Source organism: Brassica oleracea, chromosome C9, assembly GCF_000695525.1.
Source record: "Brassica oleracea var. oleracea cultivar TO1000 chromosome C9, BOL, whole genome shotgun sequence".
Lineage (NCBI taxonomy): Eukaryota > Viridiplantae > Streptophyta > Magnoliopsida > Brassicales > Brassicaceae > Brassica > Brassica oleracea.
Genome location: NC_027756.1, coordinates 16,517,340 through 16,538,806, shown reverse-complemented (window position 1 = coordinate 16,538,806; position 21,467 = coordinate 16,517,340). Strand labels below are relative to the sequence as shown.

The 21,467-nt window shown below is 32.7% G+C and overlaps 3 protein-coding genes and 1 pseudogene across 5 annotated transcripts; 2 read left to right on the top strand and 2 right to left on the bottom strand.

The window, feature by feature from the left end:
- Positions 1 to 8,149: 8,149 nt before the first annotated feature.
- LOC106317628 (kynurenine formamidase-like) lies at positions 8,150 to 9,786 on the top strand. The gene is made up of 7 exons (XM_013755412.1): positions 8,150 to 8,540; positions 8,600 to 8,647; positions 8,729 to 8,756; positions 9,011 to 9,052; positions 9,149 to 9,246; positions 9,344 to 9,443; positions 9,663 to 9,786. Exons 1-7 carry the CDS (start codon positions 8,150 to 8,152, stop codon positions 9,784 to 9,786), a joined length of 831 nt encoding a protein of 276 aa, XP_013610866.1.
- Positions 9,787 to 11,260: 1,474 nt separating this feature from the next.
- Positions 11,261 to 14,717, top strand: LOC106313190. The gene is made up of 5 exons (XM_013750938.1): positions 11,261 to 11,971; positions 12,072 to 12,189; positions 12,705 to 13,060; positions 13,138 to 13,236; positions 13,336 to 14,717. Exons 1-5 carry the CDS (start codon positions 11,316 to 11,318, stop codon positions 14,600 to 14,602), a joined length of 2,496 nt encoding a protein of 831 aa, XP_013606392.1. The 5' UTR covers positions 11,261 to 11,315; the 3' UTR covers positions 14,603 to 14,717.
- A 74-nt stretch (positions 14,718 to 14,791) lies between these two features.
- LOC106317511 (GDSL esterase/lipase At3g43570-like) lies at positions 14,792 to 16,202 on the bottom strand. Of its 3 annotated transcripts, XM_013755319.1 has the most exons (6): positions 15,959 to 16,202; positions 15,733 to 15,863; positions 15,424 to 15,648; positions 15,243 to 15,330; positions 15,075 to 15,155; positions 14,792 to 14,985 (listed from the first exon to the last, which is right to left on the bottom strand). In XM_013755319.1, exons 1-6 carry the CDS (start codon positions 16,200 to 16,202, stop codon positions 14,792 to 14,794), a joined length of 963 nt encoding a protein of 320 aa, XP_013610773.1. The 3 variants fall into 3 exon arrangements, with proteins under 3 accessions (XP_013610773.1, XP_013610771.1, XP_013610772.1); XM_013755317.1 differs by having other exon boundaries at positions 15,075 to 15,330; XM_013755318.1 differs by having other exon boundaries at positions 14,792 to 14,964; positions 15,075 to 15,330.
- Positions 16,203 to 17,974: 1,772 nt separating this feature from the next.
- On the bottom strand, positions 17,975 to 19,385 carry LOC106317486 (annotated as a pseudogene).
- Between the last annotated feature and the right edge of the window lie 2,082 nt (positions 19,386 to 21,467).

Here is a 21,467-nt window from a genome sequence, read left to right as displayed (position 1 = left end):
GCGCACATTATTTAGCACACATGCTTTACCGGGACACTCGATGTCAAGAGACATGAGAAACGACCTAAGAGGTCGAAGTGGTCTAGATACGGCTTAGTAATGAACTTGGCCGATTACTCCCTTCCTACATATACAGGAAATATCACGCATCAGATGCGTAGAATGTAGAAATCTACACTGAAGTTCACCTCAGGGGGAGTAGTGCATGTTGTACTCTTTTTCCTTCATCATGGTTTTGTCCCACTGGGTTTTTCTGATAAGGTTTTAATGAGGCAACATGAAGCGTACTACGAATAATGTATGGTTATGGCATCCAAGGGGGAGTGTTATAAATCATGGAGTGGATTGCCATTAACCAGGTCTGGTCCAAGACCGGCCCAATACCTAGAAGATGGAGAGACGGCCAAAGCCCTACATAGAGGAGAGAGAGAGCCGACTTCAGGAGAGAAAGAGGCGGCCACAAAGCTTGGAGAAAAGGAAACCTTTTTCTTTTCCTAGTAGATGTAATCTTTCCATTATTATGTATTAGTAGTTTTCCTAATCCTAGTGAGTTTAGGTTTTGGATACTTTCCATTTATCTTCATCTTGTAATCCTTATATAAAGGAACCCCCTTATTCATTAATAATACAGAAATATCCAGTCTCTAAACCCTCTATTTACAACACCAACCAAATTTCTTTATTTTTTTAATACCTAAACTTTTTTACTACGCAGTTTAATACTTCCAGTAATTATTTTATTCATTTTAATGCATTGGCTTTAAAACAGTGCTCATTTTAATATTCAAATTATGTTTATTTTAATCAAAAATATTAATAATTTTTAAACAAATGTGAAAATAATCTTCCAGATTCAAAAATACATCTTAAAATAATTAATTTTAAATTTTAGGAGTAAAAATAACTAAATTTTGGATGAAAATTTTAAAATTTAGAAAAACTTAATTTTGAATGAAAAATAAATAAATATATTTAAAGTTTCAGAAAATAATTTATTTTTGATATTAAAATTACTAAATTAAAAAAATTAAGGTTATCCACAATTTAGTTTTTTATTCCTAAAACTTAAGATAAAATTAGAAACATTTTAGATTTGTTTTGGATTTTGAAGATTTTAAAAATTTTGTTTTAAATTTATTAATATTTTGATTAAAATAAGAATAGTTTTGTTATTAAAATGAACTGTGTTTTAAAGTTAGTATATTAAAATAAAAAAATAACTTGTTGAGTTATTAAATTGGGTAGTAAAAAATTTGGGCATTAAAAAGGTTAAAAAACTAGTTGAGATATTTTAATAGAATTTTTCCAAAAAAAATTGACTAAAAAGGAAAAGTATTTAGTTGAGGTAAAAAGTTTTCAATGCTGCAAGCAATCCATTTGGTTATGAACCAGAAACGTGTCTTGAATAGGGCGTAACCATGAAACCGTATGTGCGACTTGTGCAGCAAGTGATATCTTCGTAAACCTAGGCCAAGTTTTGTGGGACAAGGTGTATCTGTTCCGGTGTGTTTGCCGATCCATCTCCGATCTTGGCTAAAATAAGATATATTCTCTACCATCCCATATTAGTGTAGCATTTTTGTTATGGATGGTTTATTTCGAAGTTTGATTTGTCTCAGTGAATCAAGTTTAACTGATGTCATGTGTGTTTATTATTTTACTATGGTCGGTCCGCCCTACAGATGAGATATATTTTACTTGTAATCAAGATTAATATTTTTTATATGATTTGTGGTGTGTATTTTAGGTTTACTTTTGCAAGAAATGAATATGAGATATATTATTTTCTTAATTTAAAATTAACCAAAAAACTAATTTTTACTATTAGCATAATTTTACTCTCTCTCTCTCTCTCTCTCCACGCTACAGGCGTGTTAGGAACAAAAATACATAAATATATCAGTTAAAAAGTATTTCAAAATGTTTAGCTTACTTAAAATTTAAAGTGATATTATTAACTTTTATTGTGTATGTTTTGTTATTATTTTTTATAGATCATGATCATCTTAATATTAAAATTTTCATGAATACATAATAGTTTTACATATTTTCTTTGTTTATTCTACCGTAATTATGATAATTTTGATAATAAGTAAAATAATTTTTAATACAAAAATCTTAGATTATATTTTTTCTTATGAATATTTTTAAAATTTATGTCTTTGATATTATATTATTAATTATGTGCTAAAATATTATTTTAGGTTGATGTCAAATGAAACATTATTTTCATATATATATATATATATATATGAAACTATTGTTTTCATATCGTATTAGTTTTAGTTTTTTTATCCGAAATAGGAGGTGCGGTTGGACGAATTTTCTTTCAAATGTGTCAATGGTGTGATTGTTTTTATTAGGTTAGCAGGTGTCATTTGTCGAGAAGAAAGTATATATGTTATGGGAAGTGAGTGTTCTAAATAAGGCATAAGTTAGTGGACAAAACTACAACGCTTCAATTTCATGTAAGAACATGTTTAGTATTCCACACTCATCTCATTCGTCCTCCGTCCTCATTTTATTGTGATATATGAAGACTCAAACTTAGAAGTATAATAAGAAAAATGCATTCTATGTATATATCAAAACTTAGCCAATTTTGGAAACACAGAAGCAACCAAGTTAAATAGAATTCACAGTCCATAGTCGGTATGGAAAAGATGTAATTGAAATATACTCATAAATCACAATCATGCATACTTACACAAGATTCTATATCTATAAGTGTCTGTACTGACTGTTGTATCCTTGAGATCAGGGCCAACAACCTTTTAGGGAGCCACAATAATGAAAAATCAACACCAAGATGTTGGAAATTATTATGAGCTAAAGATAAATAGATCTTTTAGAAAAAAAAGTTCACTAAAAAAAGTTATCTCCCTTCTTCTATCGTCTTCCTTTTTTTCCTTCTTCTCTGTTTATAATGTTTTTCATCTTATTTTTTTGTTTCTTATCACGTTTCTGTCACAATCCGTTAAGTACAACCATGGGCTTAACAAATTTTTTTATCACCTTTTTGTGTTGTTTATTAAGAGAAATAAACTAATGATTTTGTTGGAAGAAAACCTTCATATTTATGATGGAGGATTAACACAAAAGAATGAATGAAGGGATTCATTGAATGTGAGATTGTGTGAGAAGTAGAGAGTAGATATTAATGTGAATGTTAATGAAGATGCATGAACCAAGTTAATTTCCGTAACGGCGCCAGATTAAATAAGTCTATTCGGCTTCCAAGTTAATTTCCGTAACGACGCCAGATTAAATAAGTCTATTCGGCTTCCAACTGACATTGATCAGAATCGTTCGTCACCGGTGAAACCGTTGGATTTCTATTGACAGTTGACTGAACGGGAATTGTTGCTCGACGGCCACTTTTCCTAAGTCTCGTATACGGTTTTTTTAGATTAGATGTATTTGGACCGTAGTAAACACATAAAACCCTTTAAACTCAAGAATTAATGAAACATTGACTTTCGATTGACCGTGACACGTGTCGTCACCACAGACTCCGAATTAGTGACATGGAATCTGATGTGGATGGTCTAGGAGTGAAGGAAACTCTTCTTTATATATATAGATTTTTTGTTTAAACCGAAAATAGAGATTTACATGATTTAATTGTTAATTAAACCGATTGATTTTAAAATTAATGGAATGTATGCTTAGCATCCCATACTTCACTACCGGTTTATTTGTTATGAATTCCTCGTTTTCTTCTTTTTCAAGTGAAACTGAAGAGTTAATGATACATGGATGGTGTGTTTTGGGATCGTCGTATTTTATTTTTGTTTTCCGATTTATTCAGCTTATTTTTAGATTAAATCCTGTTTATTTTGAATTTATTTATTATTTGGTTTAATTCAGTTATTTGAATTATTGATAATTAGTGACACGGATATACGCTTGTGTTCGTATGTCATTGGAGAGTTAGTTTTGGATTTACACATCTCCGCTAAACGAAACAGTGAAATTATAGAGAAAAGAAGACAAACACACGATTTTTGTATAAAAAAGTTCGTTTTTAGCAAAGAAGGTAATAAATTAAAATTTTGTTTCGGGATAAAGACTTTGATAAAGAAAATATCAATAATTTATTTTAGTTGTTTTCAGTACTCCCTCTGTATCATTTTAAGAAGTGTTTAAGGTTTTTGTACAAATATTAAGAAAATACAAATTTTTATGTAATTGACTTTGCTTACATAAAATAACATTAAATAAAACTAATTCAACCAATAAGAAAAATATGCAGTATCTTATATTTGGTCAAAATTTTCAAATGCTATTAAATTTCACCTAGAATTGTGAAAACATCTTTATTTTGAAACAAAATCAAAATCCTTAAACACCAGTTAAACTGATACGGAGGGAGTATATAAATTTTGCTTTCAAATTTTAGCAGAAATTTAGTTGACAAATTAACCAACTCAATAATATCAATAGCCTAATCTCGAAGCACTTTGTTTGGTTCTAATTTACTAGCTTAGCTTGTCTAGTTGTCTGGGTCAGTTTGGTCTAATGCAAAGTCCTTTTGGCAAAAAAGAGTCCTTCACGTTTCTGTAACGACCCGGTTTCTTTATCCGATTGGTTTGATTTTTTTTCTTTCATTAATTTGGATTGAACCAAACCATCTCCTAAACCAAATACATATCCTTCTTATTGTGCGTGTGTGTATTTAAAAGGAATCAAAACACTATTCTTTTTATTTATTTGTCGAGAGTGGAACCGTCATTGCTATCATCTCCTTTAATCATCTCTCTTCCTCTCCACCTCCACACACGTGCTCCTCCTTCATCTCCTCCCTCAAGTTATCTTTCTTCTATGGTTGCTGATACGTTAGTGCATGGAGGAAGAGACATACGAGCAGGAGTCATCGCATCTTGACGCCATCGGCACGGATCACCACGACCGGGGCCACCGTTTCAATCCGACCAGCTGTGATCATCAACTGTGAGTCATCGGAGAGGACCATGCACTTTTGGGGCTGGGATCTGCCACTATGATTCCAAGCCGTGAAGGTTAAAAGAAATTATATTAATTTCTCGTGTTGCAAGTTTCTTAAATCCTAGATTAAATATATTTTAATCATGTCTTATTGTTTTGCTTCTATTCTTTTCCGATCTGGCGTCTCGTTGACGAGATCGAGATTGAGATCTATGGTGAAACCTTAGCTTTCTTGCTGATCAAGTCATCTTGTTTATTGTCGGATCCGTTTCTGGTTTTCTATTATGGCTAAAGTGAGGGCTATTCTATTAAATCCCGAGCTAGTTTAGTACTACTATTATGGAAAGTCTAGTTTCGAAACATGATCCGTCTCTGTGAATCGAATCTGTTTGAGAGTCTTGTTTGTTTATTATTTTTATTGATGATTGTTAAACCGGAAATTGGATAATAGAAGATTCAACTGATGATTGAAATGAGTGATGTTAAAAATGATATATATATTTATGTAAATATAAGTCCATTTGTGTGGATTGCGAGTGCACAAAGATGTTTGTGTAAGCCGCCGACGAGCAGTGTGATTGCGGTTGCACAAAAACGTTTGTGTAAGCCGCCGACGAGCAGTGAGATTGTGGAGGTACAAAGACGTTTGTATCAGTCGCCGACGCGCAGATTGTGGGAGTACAGAGATGGACTATTGTACGCCTGGTGATATACATATATCCTTATGAGGAAACGCAGGGTGCATAGAGTAGCTTGTACTATCAGCGCATTGTTTGTATTGTGCATTAGGCATATGTTTGTTCTGTGAGGTGTACTAGGCACTGTAATTGTTTCATGCTAGAGCTAGGCCTACATAGTCGTAGTGCTATGTACTGAGTCAGTGGTTTGTGATTTAGCATCTCATACCTTACAAAGTAACTCACCCTTCTTTCTTCTTCTTGCAAGTGAACATGACGAGTAGTTGGATATGTGGATGGATTGGTGTTTTGGAATCTTCTTCCCCTTGCCGGTGAACATGACGAGTAGTTGGATATGTGGATGGAGTGGTGTCTTGGGATTGTTGTATTTTATTTTGGTTTTAATTAACTTTTCAATTTAATGTATTTGGTTTTAAATTATAAACTTGTTTTATTTGAAAATTATTTGATTAAAAAGTTTGACATTTTATTCAGTTTTATAAATCGGTTTGATTTGGTATTTTTCGGTTAGTAGTATACCGTTTCCAAGAGAAGATGAAACGGGTGTTACAGTTTCGGTCACAAATTTGGAGAAAGTCAGTTCCATCAAATCATAGTCGACGTCTTCATTCTTTTATTCAGTGAAACTATCGATATTTACATTCCTTTTTTTTTTTCAATTTTGGTTCATAAAAGTTTTAATGTCACTTGTTGTAAAGTTATCTAAAATTTGTATATATTTTTTTCGCAGATAAATCTATACTATTAAAAAAAGGAAAGAGTCTTAAAAAATATACTTAAAAAAATTGTTGCACCCTTTCATTTTTAAACTAGCCTATTATATAACTAACCAAATATTATAACTAAACTTTATTATAGCAACACAATTTATGGGACCCATACTTAAATTAACTCGATCACTACTAATATGTTTTATTTCCTAATCGATCATGTATCTTAACTCAAGCAAAAACACACATAGTTAAGTTACAACTCCCCCCCTTAGCTACACGTATGAACCAAAAGAAGACAAAATACATACGTTAACCTTATTACTAATCAATTTTTTTTTAAAAAAGATACGAGTATACAACATGTATTTATTTAACATAAGATATTATCTCTCATATCAATAGGTCTAACTCATTTTATGTTTCTAAACAAAAGAAATAATTTATCTACATTAAAATTGTAATAGTATTGATTATTACAAAACTTATAATTTGAAATGCATAACATAAATACAATGTGTTTAGTTTATATAACAAATCAAATATTTTATTATTTTATGTACTATTATTATAAGATTTTCTGGGTTTTTGCCGGATGAGCCGGTATTGGTTCACAGGTTAATAAAGGGATTTTGGGTCTTATTAGATTTTTAATTAATAGGTTTTCAATAAATCAAAATTTTATGGAAACATATTAGTTGGTAGAATCTCTGATAAAATACTACATGAAGAACATAAGTCAGTCATAATTATATACGACAACTGAGTTTTGCGGTTCGACCGCGAGTCCAGATTGAATATAAAAACATTGCTTATATCTTATCTCATTTATAAACTATTTATGTACCTCTACTAAAAGAAGTTAAATTATTTGTAAAAATAAAATGCCTTCTTTGCACCATTTAAATGTATATACACTATTATTTATCAGCATTCTGTTTCAGTTCGATATTTTGGTTTTTGTTCTGTTTTGGTTCGGGATTTTGGTTTTGGTGTTTTGGTTCTAGAAATTTAGAAACTGTTTAATTATTTAAAAATTTGGTTTGGTTTCAGTTTGGTTATTTTGTTTTAGTAGCAGAGTTGAGAGCCGCTAAATATGCAAAAAAAAAAAAAAAATTGGTTAAATTTAATTTTGGTTTGATTCTGGTTTTTCCGGTAACTACAGATTTATAGATAAAAAATATCAGATAATTTAGGTCTTTCAGTTTAAATATCTTATAATTAAGATTATTTGGATAAAAATATCAGATAATTCAAATATTATTTTAATATTTTGAATAAAAATATATTCTGTAATTTGTTTGGGTAATTAGGTTTTTAAATAATATTTTTAGGATATTCAGTTATCTAGAAATTGAATATGTTTAATATTTGTAATTATATAATTTATATTTTTTAATTCAGGTACCCATTAGGCTCCCAGTTCGGTTTCAATATTTCGGTTCCACATATATATGATATGTTTAGTTATTTATGAAATTCTTTTTAATTTTGATTTTGATTTTTTCAGTTTGGTATGGTTCGGTTCGTAGTTCCGAATAAATGTGTCCTCCAAACTTACATTATCTTATATATGAATTCATTAATAATGACGTAATTTCGAAAACAAACCCGCGTGTACATAAGATAATTCATCCAGTATCTGTTTAAGGAACATCTTCTATGGTTCGAAGTTAATACTATCAGTTTGATTGATCATCATAAAATTGACAGACCAATAAAACATTACGAACAGAATACTATATGAATACCAACCAAGGTTCATGAATCCACGTTAACCTACGAACCGAGATAATGATTCCTTTCCTCATCATCGCCACTACACTCTTCCTCTCCTCTGTCATCGCCGCTGATGAAGCTTTTCCGTCGATTCCCACTACCTTCTACGTCGCCAAGACCCTCTCTGACGATCTGAAACCGATCCGCCGGGAGGTTTATGGAGAAGGGAAGATATTCGACATAACCCACCGGTACACGCAGGATATGCCGGTCCGGGAATCGTCAGAAGGAGTTAAACCGTTCCTGCGTCTAACCACGAGTATGAAGAACCAATCCCTCTCTAATACCTCGGAGATGAAACTATCTGTTCACACCGGTACACACCTTGATGCACCAGGCCACTTTCATGACAAGTATTACGACGCTGGTTTCGATTCCGATTCGCTTGACCTCCAAATCCTAAACGGTATGTAATCATGGGTTTCTACTTCTTGCTTTGAATTGATATTGTTTAAAATTGTGTAGGCCCTGCACTGTTGGTTGATGTTCCAAGGGATAAGAATATCACTGGTGAGTTGAGAATTTTATTTAACAATGAATAGTTTCAAGAAAATCATATTATGTCTAATGTTTTTGGTTGAATTTAAATAACCTAGGTTATGAAATCACCTCATATTCCTAAGAGCATGATTAATGAAGGTGTTTAGAAGGGATGCTTAGCAAAAAATTAATATAATAGTGGATGGGACCCACACAAATGCTTATTGTGCTTAATTAAGCACCGGTGCTAGCACTGTTTCGCGGGCCCCGCTGATACGTGACGGCCTGCGATTGGTTCGTTTTTAAATTTTTTTTTTTTTAAATCAGAAAAAAAAAACCAAAAAAAAAATATATATATTAAGCACCCCATTTGGGGTGCTAGGGTTAATGGTGCTCGGGAGTTCCTCGTGTGCTCTTCAGAATATTGAACACTGATAGGTAAGTTTGAATATCTGATTATGAGCTCATAGAAAATGTTACTCTTGTTTCGAATCTTATCACTGTTTTTCTCTCTCTGTGGTTGAGTTTATTCAGGCGGCTTATGTTTGAGAAAGAATTCGATTCTAGCTTTGCTAGATTCATGATGGATGGGGCGAAATGGTTGGTTGAGAATACAGATATCAAACTTATTGGTAAGAAATGGATTTTCTAGTTTCTTTTTTTCTTTTTCTTTTAAGTATCCTCAAGAGTATTTCTTAGCTAGTACTACTCTACATCGTGGAATCTCAGGGCTTGATTATCTTTCTTTTGCTGCTTATGAGGAAGCGCCTGAAACGCACAAGTTTATACTAGGAGAACGGGTGAGTATACTATATATTTCCCTATTAAAGTATCAATTACCTAATAAAACATTGCTTTTGTTTCTTGAAGATTTGTCGCATGTTTTTTCTTCATCGTAATTTTCTCTTTTAATATTTGGATATCAAACCTTGGGATATGATTGAGCGTCGCTATTTTCACTAGACAAGAAAGTTGTAGAGATCATTGGTTTGTTAAGTAGGCGTGTCAAAAGTGAGACAAGGCATACATATATACATATGATTATCAGGATAATCCCTGTGGAAGCGCTGAAGCTGGATGATGTGGAGGTAGGAATGTACTCGCTTCATTGCTTACCGTTGAGATTGCCTGGAGCGGAAGGTGCACCAACGAGATGTATTCTCATAAAGTGATTCAGTTCATCTCCTTCTCTATAAGCTGTTCAGTATACGAAAGTGATTATAAGCAAAAAATAAATGCTTCTTACTTCCAAGATCTGGAACAATAGAGCACATGTTACATATGTCAAGAATTTTAAAGTTCAAGATTCACTTGGATCGGATACCTTTATAAACGAGTGACATAACTTGTACTTTTATTAGTCTTAGAGTTTCATTATCCGCGAGAATTACCTTAAAGAGTATATTAGAGGAAAAAAATAATACTATACAACTAAGTTTTCATTTTACAAAACTAATATTCGATTTTTTATTTATTTTCATTGTCTTGCTAGTTTATACCGGCCATCGGAATCACGCATAATGCAATTTTAAACAAGGTTTTTTATCGAATAATGATGCTTAGTTTTCTAGTGGCAGTGGCACGCACAAACACAAATTGATTTTATGATTTTAAACGTAAACTACGTCTCGATCCGCTCAACCGCGCGGATTTTTGTTTTCATTTATTTTTATATAAATATTTTGTTTTCAATTCTAAATTGGTATATATTATAATATATATGTGTCTATCAATTTTTAAAACATAATAAGTTTACTGTATATTTTTTTCATTGAATAGATTGTTTCAAACTTTCACATATATTTGTATCTTCTTCTATATATATATTTTCAGATTATTATTTCATTATTAAAATTGTAACTGTATATATAAAGATTAGTAAAATATTATTTTATTGTCATATTCAAAAATATTGTAACATTTCAAAAATTTAGAATTTTTTTAAGAAATTAAAATTTCCGCTTCATAGATTTATATTATCGAGTAAGTAATTAAATATTTAGTTTTTGTTTAATTTTTAAAAAAAACTATATAGTTTAAAATTTGTTTTCATTGGTTTAAGGTAGTAAAGATTAATAATTGTTAGATAATATGATTTTTGTTATTTAAAAAAAAAATCTTTATAATTTTAAAAGTTAACATCGACAAATATTTAGCATATAGAGGTATAGTATTACAACATTAAATTATATCTATTTAATTTATACTATCTATAAATCTAATGGAACATCTATTGTTTAAATCCAATTATTGATAGCCCAATAAAAATTTTGGTAGGCCCAAAATTTAAATGATAAGATTAGATATTAAATGTAACATGATTTTTTTATGAATATGTCCATTAAGTTTATTTTTTTAAAAAGTACACATGAATCAAAATTGTGACTTCTGTTTTAATATATAAGATATAGTTAATTGACAATTTTAAAATGTGAGATATATATGAGTCTGTATAGTTGATGACAAAAAAAAAAAAAAAAAAAAAAAAAAAAAATCAAAGTATTAACTTGTATGCATTTTGAAAGTTGAAAACATGACTATCTGTCTCTTTAAAAACCGAATCGAACCGGGAAAAAAGAATCCCTGAAGCAGCGAGTCCTCGATGGGTTTAACCAGAAATATCATAAACCCTTGTTATTCCTAAGAACCGTTTCAATGGCAACCCTCACCACTCTTTGAATAATCCCCATTTTCTTCAGCTATGCCTCCTTCAATCTCTCTCCTCCTCATCAAACGCATCTCTCTCCTCAACATAAACCCTAAAAGCCGCCGCCTTTTCCACCCATTCCTCGTGAAACCACTCTCCACCTCCGCACAGAGCAACCCTAATAACTCTTCTTCCCCTGAAGAAAACCACAAACCTTCCTCCTCCCTCTCTTCCCGCCTCAGCTTCGTCTTCGATCAGATCGATGCAATCGAGAAACGTCACTCGGAGCAAGACGAGACCCTCGAGCGTATCCGCGCTTGGCGCCAATCCAAACAGCAACCACCACCTGCTGCTGCTGCTCTTCGACGAGATCCGGATCCTGAAAAATCCGAATCCGAGTCCGTCGGGGATAATGAAAGACCGGAGGAGTTGACTCAGTCAGTGTTGAGCAAGGAGAATGGTGTGGTGGAGTTGGTGCATCCGTGGCCTGAGTGGATGGAGCTTATGGAGGTATTGGTGAAGCAGAACTACTTTGATCATAGGAGGCAACGTGACGGTGACGATGATGGTGAAGACGAGGTGATGATGGTGCAGAGTTTGGGAATCGATGTACCCTCATCATCAAATGTTGGAGCTGCTCTGTTCCAGGACTTTAGAGCTGTTCAGAACGCTTGTGTCAATTTCGGAAAAGACCGTTTCGATATTCTAAGGTTTCTTCATCTAACAAAGCTTATGCTTTTATCGAGAAAACAGTTTAGTTTTGAGATGTGCTTATATGAATTGCTTGTTCTTTCTTTTTTTATCCTTGAGGTCATTGTCGAGGAACGAAATTCAAATACTTGTCGGCCATGGGTGTCCAGCGACTGATAGAAAAGTTGTTTTCTCTGGGAAACTACTGAGGAAGCGTGTCCATCTCGATGAAGGAGATGTAAGCTTCATTTGCTTATACTTTGCTTTTGTACTGAAGCACCACCATTTCCTTTTCTTATCATTAATCTTGAACCATAGCTATCAGTGCCCTTGCAGTCTCTCTGATTTTGGTCTACTACTACTATGCATCTCTTACACTCTGTGCACATCCTAATGAAACATTAGCTTCCACCCCCAAAAACTTTTACAGTTTTTTAGAGGCATAGGCTCCCAAATTATGAATTTTTTTTACTAAGCTTTTAAAAATATGTTTATAGCCTCCAAAATCTCAGATCCAGCCCTGCTTACACTTTTATTTTGATAAGACAGTTGAATGTGAGGTGTAGTTGATATATATGGAAGAATAGGTTAGGAACTTAACAGTCTTTAGGCTTTTAGCTCATTGGTTGTGTGGTTTTAGGTTTCATAATGTCTCCTTTGTTAGTCTTACTCTTTTCTTCTCTGGTAATTATTTCCTGATTGGTTTCCTGTCAGTAAGATTCTTCAGATGATAACATCCATTTTATATATCAGGTCTGCAGTTCCTGCAGCTTGAGAAACTCGTGTGAGAAGGCGTTTCTGTTAACAAACAAAGAGGACGAGGCTCGAACCCTTGACCTCATGAAGATTTTGTTCACCTATGGTTTTGACCCATTGAGTGATACAGTAGTAGCCAACAAAAGCCTCCTCAAGAAAAAATCTGTTAAGACTGTGGTGCGCAAGCTGCTGCATGAGGTTGTCAAGTTAAGCAAAGTACCAATCGATCCTAACCTTACTCCACCAGTTATCAAGAAAGCTCCACCTAAAGTCAAGCAGCCACCTCCACCTCCTAAAAGACGCGTTGGCCGTGATGACGTTGAGATGAAGAAAGGTGATTGGCTCTGCCCAAAGTAAGTCACACCCTTTCTCTTTTGATCACCTTGTCCTTTTTAAGCCTATGTCCTGAGATGGTAATTTTTATTCTTAGGTGCGATTTCATGAACTTCGCAAAGAATACCATTTGCTTACAGTGTGATGCAAAGAGACCAAAGAGACAGCTCCTTCCAGGAGAATGGGAATGCCCTGAGTAAGTTTCTACGCTTTTTGGGGGCATGTTGAGTCTGAGAGAAAAACATAATGTGTTCAAATGTCATGGAACTGATGATATTACTTGTTGTTATGGCAGATGCAACTTCTTAAACTATAGGAGAAACATGGCTTGTTTTCACTGTGATTGCAAGCGTCCACCAGATGCTTTCTTAGAGAACAAAACACAAGAAACACCTCGGTTCACCGAAGGACAAACAGAGAAGGTTGTGAAGAGGGATGATGTTTCCAATGCCTGGAACTTTGATTTTGATGACGATGAATCAGACGGTGCAGAAGTTGCTGCGTTTGAATATGCGGATTCCAGTAGAAAGAATCAAAACCTTCCAATGGATGGTTTGAGAGATCCTGAAGAAGAAGAATTTGGTAATCTTCCTCCGGGAGCCCGAGAGAGTTCTGAGATTGGTGGAAGGAGCAGACGACCTGGTGTTGGGTTTGATGATTTTGACGATGAAGATGACGTTGATAGCTATGAGATAGACGAAACTGGAAACAGAGAGGTCCCTTCTCGAACTTCTTTTGCTTCTGAAGAGTTCTCAGAGGATGAACAGTTTCCAGAGTCAAAGGCTGGTTACAATGTACACAGAGGAGGAAGCAACAGGAATGGAAACAGTAGGGGAGGTTTCTCTAGGGACAATGAGCTCGGTTTCAGTTCAGATGATGAAGCTTCCGTCACTCCCAGGTGGAAATCAAGCCACGTTGCTTCAACAAACAGAGGTCCGCCTTCTAGAAAACTGACTTTTGGGTCGGACGATGAGTTTGGGCTCGACTCTGATATGGAGGACGATGGTCCCAGGTCTGGTTTAAGGGGTGGTGGTGGCCAAAGAAGTAAGGGTGCAAGAGGAGGGTTTAATGGAAAAAGAAGATCCTATTCAGCTTCAGAATCTGATGATGATGACATGGATGATAAAGAGTACAGAGGTTCAAGTTTCTCTGGTAATAGATCAAGAGGAGGGAACAGAGGAAGAATGAGAGGTGGACGGGGTGGTTTCAATGATTATAATGCCTCAAGTGGCTTCTCGGATAATAGATCAAGAGGGAGGGGAGGAAGAACAGGAGGAGGCAGAAGGGGTGGTTTTGATAGTGACGGCGAAGATTACAGAGGGTCAGGTAGATCAAGAGGGAACAGAGAAGAGAGAGGCGGGTTTGGGGGAAGAATGGGAAGCAGAAGTGGCGGTTTTGATGATGGGTTTGATAGAAAGAGCAGTAGAGGAGGACGCGGTGCAGGGAGTTTCAGGGGATCTAACAGAGGAGGAGGAGGAAGAGGAAACCGCCATGGCAATAGTGATGGTAAAGACACAGACTCTGCTGATTTCAGAAACAGTCGAAGAGTTATCGAAAGATAAAAGAGAATGTAATAAACTGATTTACTTTTTGTTCCAGTATTCAATTGGCTGTAGTGCATTTTATAACATTCATAAATTTTGAAACATTGAAATTCTGAAGAATGAATACATAAAGAGAGACAAAAATGAGATGCGGAGAAAACACAATCACACCAAGAGATGAACAAGTTTTAGTTAGATGATTAAACATCAATAGATTTTGCTTAAATATTTGTCAAGCAAGTTGTCAACCATAACTTGATAAGCTCTCTCAGTTGGGTGGTAGCTATCCCAAAATATATAGGCCGAGGAATTAGAACATGTGAATGGATTCAATGAGTTGCACATATAGGATATCGCGAGAGAGCCCCTACCGCAACATCCTCTATCAGCTACCTCAAAACCTGAAACATGATGAGATAAATTCACTTAGACTTAAGTAGTTTGGTTCAGGTTTAATGATTCAAATGGAAAATTTATAAGATGAGCTTACCGTATTTTGAAGGATGTTGGATCATGTCAAAAAGAGTATCATAAACATCAATGTAGAGGATAACACCGTCCAACTCTTTATCTAAAGATTCTAGTGCTGGCGAAAGCCTTGCATTGAATTGTTTAGCCATGTTGTTTAAAGATTCAACACATCCTCTTGTAAACATGCCTCCAAACACTGTTCTTTGAAGTGGTACACATCCAACCGGTACTGCGCTAAACACTCCGATCTTTTTAGCTCCAAGCTTATGTAATTCCTAAGTATTATACATATGATATATAATTAGTGTTAGATATCAGTTTATATTGTTTGATTTATGTTTGTATATAAACCAGTTTAAAATACTCACTCTTACGAATTTGACTGCTGAGTCAGCCAAGAAATTAGCATATGAGGTAGGGTCATATTTATGAGATTGAGCCATGAAAGTGTGAGCGAGGTCATTGCTACTGGAACACACAACAAAAAAACTATTGTCCAAGATATCTTGAGCTTTTTTCTCTCCAAAATGTTGTTTGATCGTTGATATATATCGCTTGAAATATGTTAGTTGATCCCAGACTGATATCACGGACTGCAAAAGAACAAAATAATAGAAAATGTATCAATTAATTATAAAATGTAACAAGCGCTGACGACAAAATATATTATAACATACCATAATCTTAGCCGTTAATGGATCGTAACCAGTTCCTCCAGATGCAAATGTTACACCCTTAAGAAGATCTTGGGGCTTCAAATTCGGGTTCATAAATGCTGGTAGTGACTTGGCTATTCCTAACTTTTCCGCTGAAAGAAAATTGGTGAAAACAAATGTATCATCATATAAAAATAGCTATAAGATTTTCTATAAACAAATATAAAAAAATACTTCAAATAGTTACCAATGAGATCAGAGGGAACTCTTCCATCAGAAAATCTTCCCGTGGCCAAGCCGCCGGGAAAATCCTTGCCATAGGGAGGAAAATTGCACTTCAAAAGAGTTGGGAGTCTATTGTTATTACCAGTATCCATAATTGAATCTCCAAAAACTATTAGTGCAGGGATTGTTGCATTCTTTCCTTGCTTTGCTGCATTAGTTTCAACGACAATGAATACCAAAGCAAGCCATAACAACTGAAGCTTCATTCTCTTACTTGATTTGTTTATTTTTCTGCTTCAGATGTGTTTGCCTTCTACAAATTTGAAAACATGCTTGTATATATATATTCTTTAAAATTGTTAAACTTCTAAAAATATAGTTGTGTTTGTTGGCTCCAGTTAGTTATGACATTCCTTATGGTTTTAAAGACAACAAAGATTATTGTTATTTCTTACTAATAACATTGTAATAAGTTGGTTGTCACAACTTAAATATACTATGTTTGGGATTTAGACCAATTGCAGTAATGTAATCGCAAGATATAAAATGTTAAGCCAAACCTGGTGTATAAACTATTATCATATTTTAGATTAGGACTCACATTTTACGCGGTTAATTTTACCAATTAGTAACTAAAAATATTTGTATTAATTATATTCATATATATATATATATATATATGTGTGTGTAATGATAAATCACATATCATCGTAATCATTATCTCAATATATATATATGATTATTAGGAACAAACCATTTGCCAAATTCCAAATGCCAAAATAAACAAGTATTCTTCTCGTTGGAAATGTTCTTAGTGTCCAAGAGAGAACCACATTGATTTTTCATAGATGATGGAAGTCTGGGACTTTCCCCGTATGGCCATTATTTTCTCATTATATTGATTTTCCTTACTTTGTTTATTTTATTTTGGATTTTTAACCATAAATTCCATGCTCTAATTATTTTTGGTTTCAAATTTTATGTCATTAATTAAATCCTAGAATGAAAGAAGAAACTAAAATCAGTTCTAATAAGATAAATACAAACATGTATTAAAAATAAATGTTTTCTTCCTTCTTAAATTATCTTAAACAAAATATTTTTTTAATAGTTTATATTGTTGTATAAAATTCTAAGCAAAGAACGACATATAAGATCAAGTACAAGTGCAGTATTAGACTTGTGCATTCGGGTACCCGATCAGGTACGAAAATGTTGTTTCTGGTATCGGGTTTTTCAGGTTTTAAAACCAGGCCCCATTTGAGTATTACAAAATTTCGGGTCGGATTCGAGTCGAGTCTTCCCAGGTCCGGATGGGTTCGGTTCTGATGTGTAAGAATCTGAAAATAACCAAATAACCAAAGTATTTGAAACGAGTTCGGATATTTGTACCCAAAATAATCATTTACCCGATTCAGTTCGGGTATTTTGTATCTAAACTATCCAAATGTACCAAGAAATAACAAAAAATACTTATTAGATATGGTTTTGTTTGAGTATTTCTATCAAAACTATCTTATTTTATCTCAAAATACACAAAAGTATTAAAAAGTAACTAACATATTTAATTTATGTTTTTAATTTAAACTATTAAGATAATTATAACTAATATTTTAGATATATATTTAATTTTTGGATATCTTCGGATACTCATTCGGTTCTCGGTTCGGATCGGATTCGGTACCGGTACTTCGGATATAGCAATTTTGTACCCTTTCGATTATTTATCCCATGTTTGATTGGGTTCGGGACCCTGATTCTTGGGTCGGTTTGGGATCGATTATTCTGGTCCGAATATTTTACCAGCCCTGTATAATTATTTTATACGCCATGTTTGGGTTAAACATGGCATAAAAATAGAAGAGAATGTAATAAACTGATTTCCGTTGTATTACTTTGTTGTAGTGCACTTTATATAACATTCATAAATTTTGATACATTGAAAATTTGAAGAAGGAATACATCAGAGAGACAAAAATGAGATGGGGAAACACAATCACACCAAGAGATCAATAAGTTTTAGTTAGATGATTAAACATCAATAGATTTTGCTTAAATATTTGTCAAGCAAGTTATCAACAATAACTTGATATGCTTTCTCCGTTGGGTGGTAGCTATCCCAAAATATATAGGCCGAGGAATTAGAACATGTGAATGGATTCAATGAGTTACACATGTAGGATATTGCGAGAGAGCCTCTACCGCAACATCCTCTATCAGCTACCTCAAAACCTGAAACATGTTGAGATAAATGTACTTAATACTTCAGTAGTTTGGTTCAGGTTTTATGATACAAATAATTTTCTTATAAAAATATATTTATAAGATGAGTTACCGTATTTTGAAGGATGTTGGATCATGTTGTAAAGAGTATCATAAACATCAATGTAGAGGATGACACCGTCCAACTCTTTATCTAAAGATTCTAGTGCTGGTGAAAGCCTTGCGTTGAATTGTTTTGCCATGTTGTTTAAAGGTTTAACACATCCTCTTGTAAACATTCCTCCAAACACTGTTCTTTGAAGTGGTACACATCCAACTGGCACTGCGCTAAACACTCCGATTTTCTTAGCTCCAAGCTTATGTAATTCCTAAGTATTATACATAAGATATATAATTAGTGTTAGATATAAGGTTATTATTTTTCGATTTATATTTGTATATTAATCAGTTTAAAATACTTACTCTTACGAATTTGACTGCTGAGTCAGCCAAGAAATTGGGATATGAGGTGCGGTCATATTTATGAGATTGAGCCATGAAAGTGTGAGCAAGGTCGTTGCTACTGGAACACACAACAAAAAAACTATGGTCCAAGATATCTTGAGCTTTTTTCTCTCCAAAATGTTGTTTGATCGTTGATATATATTGTTTGAAATATGTTAGTTGATCCCAGACTGATATCACCGACTGCAAAAAATAAATGTATCAATTGATTTTAATAAGTAACCAACGTTCACCGACAAAATATTTATAACGTACCATAATCTTAGCTGTTAATGGATCATAACCAGTTCCTCCAGATGCAAATGTTACACCCTTAAGAAGATCTTGGGGCTTCAAATTCGGGTTCATAAATGCTGGTAGTGACTTGGCTATTCCCAACTTTTCCGCTGAAAAAAATTGGTGAAAACAAATGTATCATGATATAAAAATAGCTATAAGATTTTCTATAAAAAATATAAAAAATACTTCAAATAGTTACCAATGAGATCAGAGGGAACTCTTCCATCAGAAAATCTTCCCGTGGCCAAGCCGCCGGGAAAATCCTTGCCATAGGGAGGAAAATTGCACTTCAAAAGAGTTGGGAGTCTATTGTTATTACCAGTATCCATAATTGAATCTCCAAAAACTATTAGTGCAGGGATTGTTGCATTCTTTCATTGCTTTGCTGCATTAGTTTCAACGGCAATGAATACCAAAACAAGGCATAACAACTGAAGCTTCATTGTCTTAGTTGATTTGTTTATTTTTCTTCTCCAGTTGTGTTTGCCTTCTACAAATTTGAAAACATGCTTGTATATATATGTTCTTTGAATTTGTTGAACTTCTAAAAATATGTGTTTGTTGGTTCTAGTTAGTTATGACATTCCTTATGGTCTTAAAGACAATAGAGATTATCGTTACTTTTTACCAATAACATCTTAATGAGTTGGTTGTCATAACTTAAATATACTATGTTTGGGATTTAGACCAATTACATAAATGTAACCGCAAGACATAAAATGTTAAGCCAAACTTGGTTTATAAACTACTATCATATGTTAATTTAGGATTCGCATTTTACTCGGTTTATTTTACCAATTTATTACTAATAATAATTTTATTAACTATATCCACATACATATGTAATTATAAATCACATATCGTCATCATTATCTCAATATATATATATATATATATATATATAATTAGGAACAACCCATTTTCCAAATTCCAAAGGCCAAAATAAAAGGGAGACTTTGCCCGTATGACCATTATTTTATCATGATATTGATTTTCCTTACTTTATTTATTTTATTTTGGAATTAACCATAAATTCCATGCTTTCATTATTATTATTTTTTAAAAAATTAATATCATTAACTTAAATCCTAGAAGAAAAGAAGATGAGAAAAGCACTTATAGTAGAAATACAAATATATATTAGACAATAAACGTTGACAAACAAAAATATCAGAAAATAAACATTTTTTCCTTTTTAATATTATATATCTTAAACAAAGGAACATTTCTAGTGTATGTCTATAATTTACTACTATTTTATCTTACAAATGTTACATATTCAAACTCTATGTCTATAATTTACTATTATTTTATCTTACAAATTATATTTTCTAAAGTTGTTACATTTAAAGTTAGTTTTCATGTTTTTAATGTATATACTTTTTCAGATCTAAAATTTTCGGATTGAGTATACTGCAAATGAAGTCTACTAACCTTAACTTTTAAGCAGACTTCTACTCAAATATGATTTTCATTTTTTGTCTTATATTTTCTCATAATTTTATTTTATTTTACAGGTATTATCTTCCAAAGTTTTCAAATCATCTTCCCAAAAATGTAAGATTTACATCTATTCATTTTTAATTTGTATTTTTTGGTTATATAATACTAAATTTATAGATACAAACTCTATGTTTTTTCTTTGCTACTATTTTAGATTAAAACACTATTTTGAAATATTTTGCAGAAAAAAAACTATTTCCAAACTTTGTAAATGTACATTTTTAGATCTAAAAAGTTTTCGATAGTATAGACTTCTAATACAGTCTACTAGCATGAAGTCTATTTAAAAATTAAGGCTAGTAAACTTCAAAAAAGTCTACTAAACCATAAATTTTAAGTCGAGAAGTCTACTAATATATTATTTGAATTTTTTACCTTATGTTTTTCTCATAATTTTATCTTATTTTGCAGGTACTCTTCTTCAAGACTTCATTTGAGATATCAAGATTATGAATAATCAAACACTCTAAATTTTATTAAATAAATTGTTTTGTAATAATTTATCATTACAAAATATTCATATGTAAATAATTATTTTGATACATAATCTATAACACTACAAGAAAACACGCCGATTGCAAGGGAAATTTGCGAGCAAAAATTTTCCTTGCAAATTTGCGACAGATTTTCAACGGAATTGCAAGAAAAATTATTATCCTCGCAAATCCCTCGCAAATTTGAAATGAAACATTTCTCTCGCAAATTTGCAAGGGATTTGTAAGAATTTTGTATGTCTATCTTGTTTCGTCACAGCTCCCTTGCAAATTTGCAATAGATTTGCAAAGAACTTGCATGGTATGTACATTTTATCATTTTTCTCCCAAAATCAAATAAAGTTAATAAAAATTATTAATTAAAATATTTAGTGTTTAACAAGTACATCGATGAATATTTTTGGAAATTTAATCAATATCAGTCAACTAAATATTTACGGGATAAATATTTTCTGACACTTAAAACTAATATTACAAAGTACTAAACATCAAAACTCTATAATTTATACAATAAATACACGTCAAATA